This window comes from Salvelinus namaycush, chromosome 3 (assembly GCF_016432855.1).
Source record: "Salvelinus namaycush isolate Seneca chromosome 3, SaNama_1.0, whole genome shotgun sequence".
NCBI classification, from domain to species: domain Eukaryota; kingdom Metazoa; phylum Chordata; class Actinopteri; order Salmoniformes; family Salmonidae; genus Salvelinus; species Salvelinus namaycush.
In genome coordinates this window covers 70,947,981-70,964,333 of record NC_052309.1, presented here as the reverse complement: position 1 = coordinate 70,964,333, position 16,353 = coordinate 70,947,981, and the positions used below count along the sequence as shown (strand labels likewise).

The 16,353-nt window shown below is 42.3% G+C and overlaps 1 protein-coding gene across 1 annotated transcript; it reads right to left on the bottom strand.

Annotated features, from left to right (window-relative positions):
• Positions 1-734: 734 nt before the first annotated feature.
• On the bottom strand, positions 735-15,415 carry LOC120036690 (probable G-protein coupled receptor 146). The gene is made up of 2 exons (XM_038983083.1): positions 15,163-15,415; positions 735-4,135 (listed from the first exon to the last, which is right to left on the bottom strand). The coding sequence occupies exon 2, from the start codon at positions 4,090-4,092 to the stop codon at positions 3,085-3,087; it is 1,008 nt and encodes a 335-aa protein (XP_038839011.1). The 5' UTR covers positions 4,093-4,135; positions 15,163-15,415; the 3' UTR covers positions 735-3,084.
• Positions 15,416-16,353: the final 938 nt, after the last annotated feature.

Sequence of the window (16,353 nt, the reverse complement as noted above, 5' to 3'; positions counted from 1 at the left end):
GAGAGTCTATTCTAGGTGTCAGTATATGAAGAGATTAACGTTGGAAATGGATGTGTCCCGCTGTCATACAGATTATTTTTTACCTTTATAGCGCACAACGGTAGCTCAACATTAACCCTGGAAATGGACATCGTGGAGGGGATATCAACCCATAATAACATCTCTCGAAAGGGGGCTTAAATTCATCGGAACATATAAATAACATCGATTCATTTCAAAATGTGTGGGTGTTTTAAGTAGATCCTGCTGTTGACGAGGCTGGGTTTCAACCACATGGATATAAAACATGACAGGTCTGTATTTGGACCAACGCAGGGAAACACCCCCAGGTCACAGGGTCCCAGGTGGGATTGTCTGAGCCTGTCCCATGTGATTAGTGTGTTGATTTGAAAAAAAAAGAGACTCCGCTGCCTACGGGAGAACAGGCAAACAAGCTCTTTTTACAGTATAAATGGCTATGGTTTACCAAGCTCTGTAGATGGGCAACCAAACCTAATTACAGTATGTTGCAAGATGACACATAAGTGTGGTTTCTGCTCTCTATAGCTGGCACTATCCCCATGGCTTCAAACAGCAATGAAAAATAAGTTTGGCATTGTTTACTGACACAAGCAAACCCTCAGAAATGGACTACAATGCAATGTACTGTGGATCCCGGATACAGTTGAAATGAGCAAATCAAAAGATCTCTTTGAACGTCAAGACAAAGAGAAACTAAAAGAACAGACATTGTGTTTAATTCCCATCTTAGTTTATTGTGTAATCAGTCTTTGACTCAACCGACAATAGAGAAGATTACTGAAGCTACAGTATCTAAATATATATTTGAGAAAATAATACTGTATTTGTGAGAGGACATGGTGTTTTTCCAGTAAATCTCTAACATACAATATATACAGATATTTCATATTATACATATACTGGTATATACACAGTCACAAAATCATCACATCTGAAACTGGATTCATCTTGACCTATGTAGCTAAACCTCATGAAATAAAATACATTCTTATCTCTGCTTATATAGGTGGATTTAAAAGAATAGCATACTCTAACGTTTCCCATAAACATACAGTACTGGTTCTTTAAAAAAGATATACTAATTTTGGTGGGTTATAACGGCACAACATAAAGGGGAGGTAAAGGGCGTTGGAATCTGTAATTCTAAAACTAAGAATCACATTAAAGTGACGCTCCAAAGGTTTTGTATAATTTCAGCCAGTAGTTTTGAAAGTAGTGCTCTTGAGCCAAAACTGGTAACCGAAAGTAGAAAACCATTGTGTACTATGTCATCCATTTCGTATGATATGTTAGGAAGTTGGAAGTGCCTAAGATCTCAGACTGAATCTTTAACTGTGAGAATTCACTGTTCCCTATTTCAGTTCCTATTCCTAACCGTTCTTTATTTCCTGGTGTTGTTGGTCATATCTAAAGGTAGAATAACATTGCTTATAACTAACTTTACCATGCAAGAGCCAGAATCATTTTCATTGTATGACATTTTCAGTGAACTCTACCATCATTCAACAACCCTGGAATTAAAATGAGCCAAAATAAATCTAGACATAAGTCATTTGTTTGTTTCTGGTAGTAGCAGGGCAGAACATGTGACATATCTGTCCCTCTGTTGCTCTACTGCTCAGAAAGAGCATTTCAACTATAATAAATGAGGACTTTGATCAGAGCTTAAATAAATGATTAACAGGGTGTGGACTCATTTTTAGGGTTCCTCAGCATGAAACTCAAAACGTTTTCTTTTAATTAAGTCAATACTTATCATGAGGTGGCCTGGATACACCAGCAGTAGCAAGAAGCAACATGTTTAAACAATGGGTTACAGCTTATCATTGTATTGTCTCTTTCAAAGTGGAGATGACTAAACTGACCTTTTCATTTTAGCAACAAAGACTTCAACACTTCACACCATCACATAATCACATGCAATAACGGACATCACCGTAACACGACAAGAGTGAAATGTGATTGACGTGTTCATTATTTAGCTTAAATATAAATAGGACATGTTTTATATATAAACAGTCTTCCTCTTTAGAGGGAAGCAAAATAGCAAAGCAGCTGTGCAGGTCACTTCTGTGCCTGTAAGCAGCTTTTAGACATCACATAAACTGAGCCAAGGCAAATGTTCCCCACACAATGACTGGGAGTTGTGTGCAGCCAGTTAAGTGAGAGCATTCTAGGACACAAGAGGTAAGTTGGCCATGCCTGAACCCTGAATAGAAGCTGTGTGGAGAACTCTCTCGGTAGTTCACATGATCCTATGTAATGCCGTAGGGGTGTGAAATGAAACGAGGTACATGAATAGTACTGTGTAAACTGCTGAGGGTGACGAGCAGGCAAAGGTTTTCTCTAGGTGCAAGACAGTGGAGGACAGAGGATGTGTCTGTAATGGGACCCTATTTCCTATATAGTGCACTACAGTTTAACCGGACACAAAGGGCTCTGATCAAATGTAATGCACTATGTAGGGGATAGGGTGCCATTTGAGACCACTCCAGAGTGTTGTGGCCCAGGCTGGACAGGAACTCTTCAATGAGACATGGCCTCAGGCTCCGGGGCACTGGGTGGTCTGACAGGGTCATAAACAGGTTGCATTCCACTTCCTACCTACTACATGCATAGTAGTAACATGCTAATTGACACATGAGATATAAAAACAATTGTTACTCCAACAGTATAACTCATTGTCAGTTTTGGTGTGCAGCGCAATATCTCTACAGCCTGTGTTGGTGAATCACCCATGTGTGTATTATGTGTGTATTAGAAGAGACACCGCATTACAACGGCTTTGCGCCCCCCAAATCTAACAACCAAGTATCCAAGTGACAAGCTTGCTAATGCACTTAGTGGTTTCTACTTGGTTCGTCCTGTCGCTACAGAACTGGATAAAGAAAGTCAAGTTCTAGAAAGTCACTGAAGATTCCTTAGTTTCATTGAAAGTCAAGACTCCAGCCAGAGTGGCAGCAGTGGACCTGTAGCTGACTTCTAAGGCCACATGTTGTGGGGTCTGTGATAATAAGTGCAGCCTGGGTAAGAGGTTAGGGGTTAGTAAGGCCTGGCCCTGTCTCACGTCGCCACCTGCTGCACTGAGGAGTGTTCGTGAGGGCAGGATGTGTCCCTGCAGTTTAGCCTCTTTATCAGCCGCTGCAGCTTGTGGGAGAAGTTCTTGTTCATCTGCCTGTACATGAGAGGCATGGCGAAGCTACTGGAGAAGGCCAGCAGCTCCGACAGACACCTCAGGAAGAAGTAAATTGTGAGCCGCTGTTTGTTGTTGCTGCCGTAGCTCCCCGGCGCCCCGGCTATAGTGTGTACCAGTAGAGTCATGTAGTACGGGGTCCATAGGACAAACTGCATGCAGACAGAGGCCAGCAGCAGCCTGTGGATAGAAGGGTCCAGCCGGGATGAGTCCTGGTCCAGCGGGGTGGACTCCTTCCTAATGCGCAGGATGAGCACGAAAGCATACAGCACGGCCACGGCCGGAACCACGTAGCCGATGAACATCATGATGGCGTCCGCTGCCTCCTTGTTCTGCATCTTGGAGCACTCGATGATCTTGGTGGAGACGTGGTTGCACACGTAGAAGAGCAGCGAGGAGAAGCTGGTGAGCACGGCGCCGCCCCAGATGAAGCCGCACACGTGCTTGGTGTTGTACACGCTGGACATGTAGGTGCGCGGCAGCGCTCGCTCGATGTAGTAGTCCAGGCTGAGCAGCGTGGTGGAGTACATGATGACCAGGGAGGAGATGTTGAAGAGGATGAGCAGGGTGATGTAGATCTCATTGTTGTACTCCCACACAGGCCACCGGGTGAAGCTAGGGCCTAGCAGCTCCACGGGGGCCACCAGGTTGAGGACCAGGCCAGCGATGGCCATGTTGACGAAGTAGACGTCCGGCATGGTCATGGACATTTTGTTGGAGAGGTTGACCACCACCAGCAGGGCGTTGTAGCAGAGCCCTATGGGGAAGCACACCATGAGGTAGAACAAGGAGAAGACAGAAAGGACGAGGCCAAAGTCCTGGCAGAGCCGGTGTTCGGAGCTGGAGTCCGTCTCATTGTAAGCCATACAGCTCCACATAGCTAGGGCTCTGAGAGAGGGCTGCACTGGTGCACTGGCTTGGCTGGAGACAGACAGAGAGGGGAGAACAACATTAGTTATCTTGTTTTTCATTACATAAACAAGTGCAGATGTGTGGTCAAGTATTAACACTGATGACTGAGGAGAAAACGGCTGATGTGTGGTCAAGTATTAACACTGATGACTGAGGAGAAAACGGCTGATGTGTGGTCAAATATTAACACTGATGACTGAGGAGAAAACGGCTGATGTGTGGTCAAGTATTAACACTGATGACTGAGGAGAAAACGACTGATGTGTGGTCAAGTATTAACACTGATGACTGAGGAGAAAACGGCTGATGTGTGGTCAAGTATTAACACTGATGACTGAGGAGAAAACGGCTGATGTGTGGTCAAGTATTAACACTGATGACTGAGGAGAAAACGGCTGATGTGTGGTCAAGTATTAACACTGATGACTGAGGAGAAAACGGCTGATGTGTGGTCAAGTATTAACACTGATGACTGAAGAGAAAATGTTCTCCACCCTCATTTGTCTCCCGCTCTCCTTCCTACTGTTTGAATTAAAATAACTAAAATATGAAGAGATAATGCGATTCCATTCTCTTTTAAACAATCTCATAATCCATCGTGAAGATGATCAGTAGATTGTTTGAAATATATTTTTCTATGTGGGAAACTAAACAATAGACATTTTGTTTTTTCTCATTTCAACTGTTTCCCTGAGACATGTTCTAGGACTACCCATGTTATTGGAGTCATTCTTGTGGTTCTTTAAAAGTGCTACGCTGTGGAGAGAAGCAAGACCAGTCACACACACACACACACACACACACACACACACACACACGGCATGGCTATTATGCCTGGGGTAACACCATTAATTCCACTTCATTGCATTTCACTGGCTGAATAAAAACTCCTCACAATATGTTTCATTGGTCAGCTCCAGCCTTAAAAAACGTTCTTTCTTTCTGCAGTGTTCAGGGCCTCTCCAGCCAGAGCAAGTGAATCCCTTGTTCTAATGGAAGAATAAAATGCAGGGGTCAGGCTGCCTTTGGAGAGTTGCCCTCCAGATGAAGACCTCCCTCTTTACTACCGCCTGACTCTGCAGGCCGCTTGGCTTCTACTTCTTCCAATCCATGTCTCTTCCAAAGCATGAGCGCCTTCTGTTCAGGTTACTACACTGGTTTGTGTGTGTGTATTTGTGTGTGTGTGTGTGTGTGTGTGTGTGCGAGCGAAAGAGAGGAACAGAGACGAGAGAGAGCGAAGGAGTTTGCGGGATGTGGCGGGTGATGGGTAGATTTATAGACTGAAATGTGATGCAGCCCCCCTGTGTCTGGCCGGGCGGTCCCAGGGAGGGGTCAGTGTGGAGTGGACTGAGCGTGAGGTTGGAGTTCAGGGCAAGGTCAGAGAGAACGCCTGGGCACATGGAGGGGGGAACGGCCTGACTGGGGATCAAGCCTGCTGCTCGACGCAGTGAGAGGCTGCTCATTAAAACACCCGTTACATAACTCTGCCTGCCGGAGTCTGAACTGGAACATGTCAACTCAGATCATATTAATTCTGCTCAGGAAGAAGTGAAAGCATACGCTAACAAAAGAGCTTATGTCAGGAGGGAATGGAACAAGGGGAGAATTCTCAACATTGTATTCAAGCTTATAGTTCAAAATGAAAAATATAGAATCAATGATAAGATTCCCCTAAGAGAGACGTGGGGTTTGATGCTTCGTAAAAGCGCGAGACAAAAAACAGATGATTTTAAAAGGTTGGATGAATCAACTGGTGCACATGCCGCTCTCGTGCAAAGTAAGGAAGCATATTTACAAGGTCACATTATGTAGTGTTTACCTGGTGACCGGTCAGACTACTACAAAATAACATTTACAGACAATGTTTTGGAAACAGAGCAGACGGATGATTTTGTTTGCAAGAGGCAGAGAAGATACCACAGCCAGTAAAGAGAACATTCCTTCTTTCAATTACATAACCTCAGTTTCAGCCTGAGGACACACACACACACACACACACACACACACACACACACACACACACACACACACACACACACACACACACACACACAGACATGGATATTGACGCCACACACTCACACAGAAACACTTTCACATATGCGGCTGCTACTCTGTTTATTATCTATCCTGATTACCTATACACTTTTACCCCTACCTACATGTACATATTACCTCAATTACCTCGTATCCCCGGACATTGACTCGGTACCGGTACTCCTTGTATAAAGCCTTGTTACTGTTATTGTGTTACTATTTCCATTATTATTATTTTTGCTAATCTTTTCTAACTTTTTAACTGTGTTGTTGGGAAAGGGCTCGTAAATAGGAATTTCATGGTAAAATCTACACCTGTTGTTTTCGGCGCATACAAAAAAATACAATTAGATTTGACACACACACACAGTGTTCCTGTGTGCTCCTCCACACCTCTGCAGCTGGCTGTAAGGAGAGTACACTGCATGGAGGGGCGTGCAGCAGGGGGGGCGGTGTGCGGTTACCCTTTCAAAAACTCCCAGATGCTTTCCTTTCCCAGAGACAGGTGAAATGGGGCTGCCACTGCCCCTTGTAAAAACCACCCTAAAGCCACCAGGTGACTCGTTTTCTGCTGGAGTTTAAAGGGGTGGGGGAGGGCTCACTAAGACTAAAGACAAAGGCATGTGAGTAACCTGTCTTTGGGAATAACACCCTGTCGTACTGAACAGGAAGAACAGGTGTGTATCTTGAGCTCTCAACCCCCTAGTTAGAGTCGGTCTCTCCTCAAATCAAAGTTTATTGGACGTGTACACAGTCTAGCAGATGTTATAATGGGTCCCTATAGTGGGTGCAGCAAAATGCTTGTGTTACTAGCTCCTAACATAACATACAGTATATGAATAAGAATCCAGTATACACAAAACATTAAGCACACCTTCCTAATACTGAGTTGCACTCCAATGCTTCCCACAGCTGTGTCAAGTTGGCTGGATGTCCTTTGGGTGATGGACCAATCTTGATACACACAGGAAACTGTTGAGCATGAAAAACCCAGCAGCGTTGCAGTTCTTAACACACTCAAACCGGTGCCTAGCACCTACTACTAAACTCCGTTCAAAGGCACTTAAATATTTTGTCTTGCCCATTAACCCTCTGAATGGCACACACACACAATCCATGTCTCAATTGTCTCAAGGCTTAAAAATCCTTCTTTAACCCATCTCCTTCTTCTACATTGATTGAAGTGGATTTAACAAGTGACATCAATAAGGGATCATAGCTTTCACCTGGATTCACCTGGTCAGTCTATGTTATGGAAAGAGCAGGTGTTCCTAATGTTTTGTACACTCTGTGTATAATTAAGCAATACGGCTTGAAGGAGTATGGTACATGGCCAATATACCAAGGCTAAGGGCTGTTCTTATGCACGACGCAACGCAGAGTGCTTGGATACTGTCACGCCCTGATCTGTTGTGTCCTTGTGCTTGTTTCCACCCTGTCCAGGTGTCACTTATTATCCCCGGTGTATTTATCCCTGTGTTTCCTGTCTCTCTGCCAGTTCGTCTTGTTTGTTCAAGTCAACCAGCATTTTTGTGTCTCAGCTCCTGCTTTTTCCAGTCTCTCTTTTCTCGCCCTCCTGGTTTTGACCCTTGCCTGTCCTGACTCTGAGCCCGCCTGCCTGACCACTCTGCCTGCCCCTTATTGCTATTATTAACTGGTTACCAATGTAATTAGAGCAGTAAAAATAATGTTTTGTCAAACCTGTGGTATACGGTCTGAAATACCACGGCTGTCAGCCAATCAGCATTCAGGGCTCCGAACCACCCAGTTTATAATCCAGTATATAAATATGCAGTGTGTATAAACGGTGTAACAAAACTGCAATGTACAGTAGGACATTGCGGAATGAGCAATGTGAAGAATACAGTATATGAATACACAGTGTGAAAAACATTAAATGTCTCTATATTCATGGGACAGCAGTGTTGACTGTGTGAGTCCTCCCAGAGACTTGGACAGTGTGTTAATAATGAACACAGCAGCCTAATGGGCTGTGGAAGTGTGTGTGAACAATCAAAAGACACAGCACACCGCGTGCTTTAGACGTAATCACCTTTTATGTCACACTGTCATCCCCTCTTAATTACCCACACCGAACATCAAAACACAACTAATTTATTTTGTATTCCAGTACAATCTTCGTGTTGGAATAGACTGCAGTTCTTCTCTGTAAATCTCTTTTCATTCACCAGTTTTCCAGAACCTTTTCTCTCTCAAGAGACCATGACAGAACTTGGACTGGGATGGTAGACGCATCACTGACAGTAACAGGCACATCAACATAACAGGGCATTCCATAGACGCTTTCTTCACTATAAAGGGCACCTGGTTGAGATGGGAAAATGTCATTCATAGGACACCTGGGTGAATTGTAAGAAGCCTTCGGTCAACAGTATGTCACGAAACCCTAACATGACTGTGGTATTACACTAGCCTGGTCCAATATTGTATGCTGTAACCATAGGAGTTCACTACAACACATTTAGTATGGGAACACCAAGATATTACACCTGACCTGATCCAAGACAATCTGCTCATTTCACTCATCTTCAAGGTTCAATGTTGTTAGTTTAATATTACCAGAAGTAGAAAAGGAGAAACTCTGCTTTGGCAGGTCCCCTCCCTCCAGACTGGGTGTTCAGGGATACAGATGGATTTGATATCTCAGGGTTTTTGATGTGAATAGTGTGACACGCTGTGATAGGCTCACACCCCTCACTTCCCCTCTGGAACGTACAGCTATTTCTCAGAATCGCCTGAATGACGTCACATGAGAGCACATACATGTCTCTAATCGTGTTTGATAGCTAGAGCAAGAGCAGCTTTTTGGAAGGATCATACTGCACATTTGGAGGCTTACTTTCAGATGTTGCGCAAACTAACAGAGCATTCAATCAACTCTGAATCTAACCACAATTAGATTAGGCCAACATTTCATTCAAACTCATTTCATACCATACAGGTAATTTCCTCTGCTCAAAAATCTAGCTATTCTCCCAAACAGGATAATATTGGCATCACGTCTGGTTTCACACCGATTGTCCTCTTTGCACTTCGTTTGAGGAGAGGCTAGGAGGGATCACACATTAACATTTCAGAACGATGAGAGAATACGTTACTGTTTCATGAATAATTCCACCTGTGAAAGTCCTTCAGCTCTCATGAATAGCTCCCTTTGATATTCTCTCCTGCTTTGGCTTCCCTCAGAGTAGCATAACAACCGAGGGGGAGCGGCGCGTGATTTGTGTTAAGGTGCCCGCTCCGGTGTGCCGCAGGCTTAGGGTTTGTTATATACCATAATGCTCAACAGTGTAAAACCTGGTGCATTTTCACTCATTATAATTAATGGCCTAGTGTGACTTTGTTACACAATCACAGCAAAATGAGGAGCAAAACTATGCATTGTGATTTTGTATGTCATGTGGCAGGTGGCTTCTCTTACTACTTCAGTGCAAAAAAAAAGACTTATTTACAATATTGCGGTAAATAGTTCTGTTCATTTTGTCTAATCTACTGACATTATTCCACACCTCACCTCTGTGCTTTCTATTGATAGTCCAGCCGGTCCTTAATCTCAGCCAGTCTGCGTACTATACATGCTAGACAAGAGACTAGAGGATATTTTTTTAAATATTGCATAATTCCTGTAAACAATCATTCCTGTTTGGACGGCACTCAGTGAAGTGATTGAAGGAAGACAATGTTGATGACGAAATGGGAAAATGTGATATGTCTCTTATATAATCCAGTAGAAACATGTCAGCTACACACGTGGAAAAACCCACCCGAGTGCTTCCCCTAGTTCTCATATAGGGGAATGCTGCTACTAAAAAAACATGAATTCATGTAAACTAATGAACTTCTGTTCTGTATTGGCATTGCAGAGTTTTTCTTCACAAATGGCTTGACAAAATAATACAGTATTATTAAAATTTCGGCCTATTCAGGTGGGATGGAGTTTTTGTCCTATTGCATGACATCATAATCGGATCTGATTATTCTGACCAATGACCAGTCATATTTTATTTGCATATGTATCCTCCTACTTTGAAGGGGTAAGTGGGAAGGCTCTAGTGCAGGGGTATTTAACTCTTACCCTACGAGGTCCAGAGCCTGCTGGTTTTCTGTTCTACCTGAAAATGTATTACACCCACCTGGTGTCCCAGGTCTAAATCAGTGTCTGATAAAAGGGGAACAATTAAGAATTAAAAAAAATTGGAACTGGCTTTGAGTTTGAGGGCTCTAGAGTCTAGATCACACGTGTCAAACTCATTCCACGGAGGGCAGAGTGTCTGGGGTTTTTTGCTCCTCCCTTGTACTTGATTGATGAATTAAGGTTACTGATTAGTAAGGAACTCCTCTCACCTGGTTGTCTAGGGCTTGATTGAAAGGAGAGAAAAAAAGAAGCCGCAGACACTTGGCCCTCGGTGGAATGAGTTTGACACCCCTGGTCTAGAAGATCCTATCCGCCAATCAGGGCTGTGTATGTAAATATATTTACATTTGTATCAACACGCCACAGGATCAGACTGAGCATTTCAAAGGAAAAAGGAGCCTTAGGGAAATAAATTAAAACATGTTTTTAAATAAACACGCACAGTGATTTATTAGACATACAGTAATGATTTAAGAATACAATTAAAAAGACTGCATGGGGGCTTTAAGTAGCAGTTTTAATGCAGAATAGGAAGAAAATAATCACAGGAATCTGTGAATATTTTCCAAAATATATGTTTTAACACTGTGTTTTAACCACCACTGAGACTTTTAACGAATAGCAAGTGTATCTATATCATAAACACAATTTAATGCATTAGTTACCAATTAAGTAACAACATGATGATATCAGTAAATTGTGTAATATGGAAGTTACATATCAGTAGGCTACTATATCAAGGGATGCCAAAGCACAGCCAAAATTCCCTTCCCAAGTGACTTCTCATGTAAATACACACTGAAAAAAGTATGTTTGACAAGAAAGTGTGTAGTTGGTTGCAGTGCAAGTACATTTCTAAAACCAAAGTAATCTGTGAGAGCATGGCCTGTCAGTCTTCTTGAACATCATGCCACCTGTGAAATAGTTTCCAATGATTTACTTGTAAAATGACTCATGTGAAGTTCATTGGAGCGTATCAAATTAGGTGACAAATAAAAGCTAACAGTCTATATTTTCAGGAAATGAAGGCATAGATACATTTTTCATCCATTTTCCATCTTAAAAATCAGGCATAAGCAATGACTTTGATTTCTGGTCAAACAGAATGAAAAGAGGTCAGAAAACATCTACCAGGAATTAGGAAAACATCAAAACACAATAATGTTGAAGTAAAGACCTCTGACAAATAATATCAATATTTATATTTAGTTTTGGCGAAATGATTTGCCTTCTGTAAGTTTAAGAAACAGTGCCTTCTGTCTTTCACTTTAGTTCTCGCCCTCATGAGGAGGGAGGATAATGAAAGTTAGCACATGTAACAAGCACATGTAATTGAATTGGCTACAATGGAAAATCATAGTAGTTACAAACCAGAGTTGGGTCATCTGTTACTGTCCACCCTTCCACTGGCTTTCTGTTATGTTCAGCTCATTCTTTCTCTTTCTGTTGTCTGTTAGTCAAAGCGAGAGTGTAAAAACAGTCTGGACAACCCCTCCCTCGTCTCTCTCTTGCCAGTTAATGTTACTTCTCCCGGCTCTTACTGACACCTACCCATGAGCCCCCTCTCTTTCCATTTATTGTAAACAGCATCCGCTCTGGCCATCGCTGGATTCTAATGAACTCTGCCCCCAAACAAGACCAAATTTGGTTGGTCTGGACCGGACCAAATCTTAACTAATCATAGACGTCTATGTTTGACAAGTTTGGACAGCACAGTACAGTAAGAGTACCAATGTCCAATGTCTGTAGGAGCGACTGGCCGCATCGTGGCCCCACACACCACAATCTGGAGCCCTATATGGGTGAATTCAGGGTTCTAACAGTTATAGACATTGGTACCTCTGTACTCTACTGTGCTCTACTGTGCTATACTATGATGTCCAAACTTATGATTGGTTGAAATTTGGTCCGGTCCAGAACAACCAAATTTGGTCTTGTTTGGGGGCAGAGTTCATTAAAATAATAGCTAATGTGTAGAATAATACCCAAAAATTCAAAGGACGATATTGCATATTTCTACCTTCGTGTACCTATTCAGGATACATCACCATGAAGATAATGACATACCCATAATTATGCATTTCTATGTAGTACAGATCCGGGACCCATGATGTAATTACATTCACATCACTTACTGTAGTTCAATAACCAAAACAGATTTTTTTCAAACTCAAGGTGTCATATTATAGCTGACACCCCATTATGTCTGCATCTTTGAATCTTAATTCAGAGCCGATATTTGGGAAAACATGGTCGCATTAAAAACTGAGGGAGATTTTGCTGATACCAAACTTTGCACCTGCACCATTCTTCCAGTGAATTTGTTTTTGTTCAATTTTCTGTGTACATTTTTCAAAGTAGTCCTGGTGCATATAGTTGGTTTGTTAAACTTTGAAATCAATGGTTTTTGTTTGGCATACGTTTTAAAGTGAAAAATCTGAGTCTGAACATAATTCTATTACGTGGAATTGCCCTTCAAGCAATAGATCCATAATTACACTTTATTGCCATGCTAAGTCACAGGTGGACTTTAACAACATGGTCTCAGTGCATTTCGTATTATTCTGTACGGAAATCTGAGACACTCCATTTGGTATGATATGTTACGTTTCGTATGTATACATTTGTGGATGTCATCATCCATTTCATATGTTATGTTACAAATTACAATTCGTATGATATGTTATGAATTGCAATTCATACAATATGTAACGAATTTTGCAAAATGTACAACATGTTACAAACTAACAAAACGTATGATATGTTACGAATTCCAATTTGTTGTGGCTAACGATGGCTAATGCTAACGTTAGCTAGCCCTAGGGGTTAGGAGTTAGGTTAAAGGGTTAGCAAAAATATTTAAGGTTAGGGTTAGGGGAAGGGTTAGCTAACATGCTAAGTAGTTGCGAAGTAGCTAAAAAGTAGTAAGTAGTTACAAAGTTGCTAATTAGCTCAAATGCTAAAGCATTCCGTGATGAGATTCGAACACGGATCCTTTGGGTTGCTAGACATTCACGTTATATACCTACCCATCCACCCCGACCAACCACCCTCTTTTCATTTTTCGCCTTAAGTAACCTTCTATCTTATGTAACCATACCAAACATAACATAATCTATATATCCAAAATGATGTGGGACACCACTTCAAATTACTGGATTCGGCTATTTCAGCCACACCCAATTGCCGATAGGTGTATAAAATTGAGCACACAGTCATGCAATCTCCATTGACAGAGGAATGGCCTTACTGAAGAGCTTAGTGACTTTTAATGTGGCACCGTCACCTTTCCAAGAAGTTACATTTCTGCCCTACTAGAGCTGCCCCAGTCAACTGTAAGTGCTGTTATTGTGAAGTGGAAACATCTAGGAGCAACAACGGCTCAGCCACAAAGTGGTAGACCACACAAGCTCACAGAACGGGACCGCGGAGTGCAAACTGCCTCTGGAAGCAACGTCAGCACAAGAACGGTTTGTCGGGTGCTTCATGAAATGGGTGCAAAGCACCCCGCCATTGGACTCTCAAGCAGTGTAAACGTGTTCTCTGGAGTGATAAATCACGCTTCACCATCTGGCAGTCCGACAGACGAATCTGGGTTTGGCGAACACCAGGAGAACGCTACCTGCCCCAAAGTATAGCGCCAACTGTAAAGTTTGGTGGTGGAGGAATAATGGTCTGGGGCTGTTTTTCATTGTTCTGGCTAGGCCCCTTCGTTTCAGTAAAGGGAAATCTTAACGCTACAGCATACAATGATATTCTAAGCGATTCTGTACTTCCCACTTTGTGGCAACAGATTGGGGAAGACCCTTTCCTGTTTCAACATGACAATGCAACCATGCACAAAGTGAGGTCAATACAGAAATGGTTTGTCGAGATCAGTGTGAAAGAACTTGACTGGCCTGCACAGAGCCCTGACCTCAACCCCATCGAATACCTTTGGGATGAATTGGCACACCAACTGCGAGCCAGGCCTAATCGCCCAACATCAGTGCACGACTTCACTAACGCTCTTGTGGCTGAATAGAAGAAACAATTCCCTGTAGCAATGTTCCAACATCTAGTGGAAAGCATTCCCAGAAGAGTGGAGGCTGGGGGGAGCAACTCCCTACTAATGCCCATGATTTTGGAATGAGATGTTCAACGAGCAGGTGTCCACATACTTTTGGTCATGTCGCTTATCGTACTAATTTGAGTGTCCCGGATTTACGTTTACTATGTCTAGTCTATGAGACCAGTCTGACTTTAACGGTAGGTTAATGTAAAATGTCCATATGTTTGTAAGTTATATCATCCTTCAAATCAATGTTGTTGATGATAGTCACAGTATGATCTACCTATGCATGAATTAGATTGCTGGTAATAGGGTCTTTAGTGATTACGAAACCTATTTGTGCAAGTGTTTCCAGAAACATTAAAGCACAAAGCTGTTAAACGATTACTTTTTCGTAACTTATTGAACTGTCTAATGTAATAAATACATCCTGCTAAACTAAAAGCAATGTACCATTATATCCCTTACAGAATCTAGACTCGCGGATACATTGTATCCATTTGCTTGCAACCTATTCGGCGCCGATTTCCTATAGGTGCTACGGACCATTGGGAGCTAAGCGAGGATACCTGTCATCTATAGAAACTATAGATGACATAACATCTGTGAGGCTATTGTTGACCACTACATCCAAACACACGCTATATTTTATCATAGCCTACCTATTTATTCTACAGCCAAATTAAACAGTAAAGTCAATGCGTTCGTCCGAACATAGATAGGAAATATGTTTGTGTGGAACTCAATATGCAGTCTGCCGAAAAATGATACAAATATTTTAGGAAAACTCACCAGAAAAGTACAGATTTGGCACGGCGACAAGGCTACGGAGGCATCGGGTTTTGCTGTACTTCCACTGACATTTCTCTGTAATTACATTTGGTGTTGACTTGTAACAAAACAAAATACAAAAACGGTATAGTTAGATATATTACTTTCTGCGTAGTTACTTGGGCTACTGCTGCATTTAGCGATACAGTTTCTAGTCTGACGAGGTTTGTTCTCGAAAGGGGAGGACGTTGACAACTTACTACGAATTGAGTGGTACTGAACCCTGCAGTGTATACACACGTGACCCTCCCCCACAGTCTCCTTCGTTTTCGTCGATGAGGCCCGACTCGCCCTCGACGCACTCATTGGACGAAGCAGACCAGAGGGGGAGTTGGAGGAACTCTCAACAACATACCCCGCGTTTACGTGCGCAAAACACCCAGTCATACCGAGGGAGCCTGACAGCAGTTTTATGCCAGTAATGTACGCTGTTAAATGCAGAAACAGTTTGTTGGAAAATCAGTTTTACTTTGAGTTTGCCGTTGTCAGTGTTCTGTGTTTTTGTCTTTCTCAATCAATAATAGCCTACTATTCACTGTACTTGTGAAAATTGTCTGTCTTCAAAGTGCATGTATGCAATGTATATCACGATCACCTGCTTCTAATATAAATCTGACAACTCCAAACCTATACAGCTCTAATTCTGGAAGTAGAAATGTAGCTAGTAATAAGCAGAAATTGTGATTATGCATGATGCAACAGGATAATATCTGGACATGGAATGCCTGTATCAGATAACTGGAGCAAAGGCTATTTTTATACTCAAATTTTTCACACCTCATCTCTGTGTTTTCACTTGATAGTGTTTAAATAAATAGATTTACCAAATCTGCATGAAATGCTAATAATATGGTGGGATGAACTGCCCTGTGGTCTGTTTGCCAACTGTCTGGTATGAAGTGATTGGTGTTTGACAGGAGAGGGTTGTGGGTTTGGGGTAAGTTTGTGTGTTGTCCCTGTCATGTCCCAGAGAGGCAGGTCTAACCCTAACTGGAGAAATCCCGGGAATCAGACAAATCTATCCTGATCTACCACTGGTCTGGACTGGTGGACTTGGCAGGCAGAAATCTAACAGCAGTCTCTGCTTACTTTAACTGAGAGGGGGAAATCGTATGATACAAACAGGTACTGATGAACAGCATTTTCTTAATA

Excerpts from the sequence above, each read along its gene's own strand:
- LOC120036690 (XM_038983083.1), bottom strand. The coding sequence starts at position 4,092 with ATGTGGAGCTGTATGGCTTACAATGAGACGGACTCCAGCTCCGAACAC.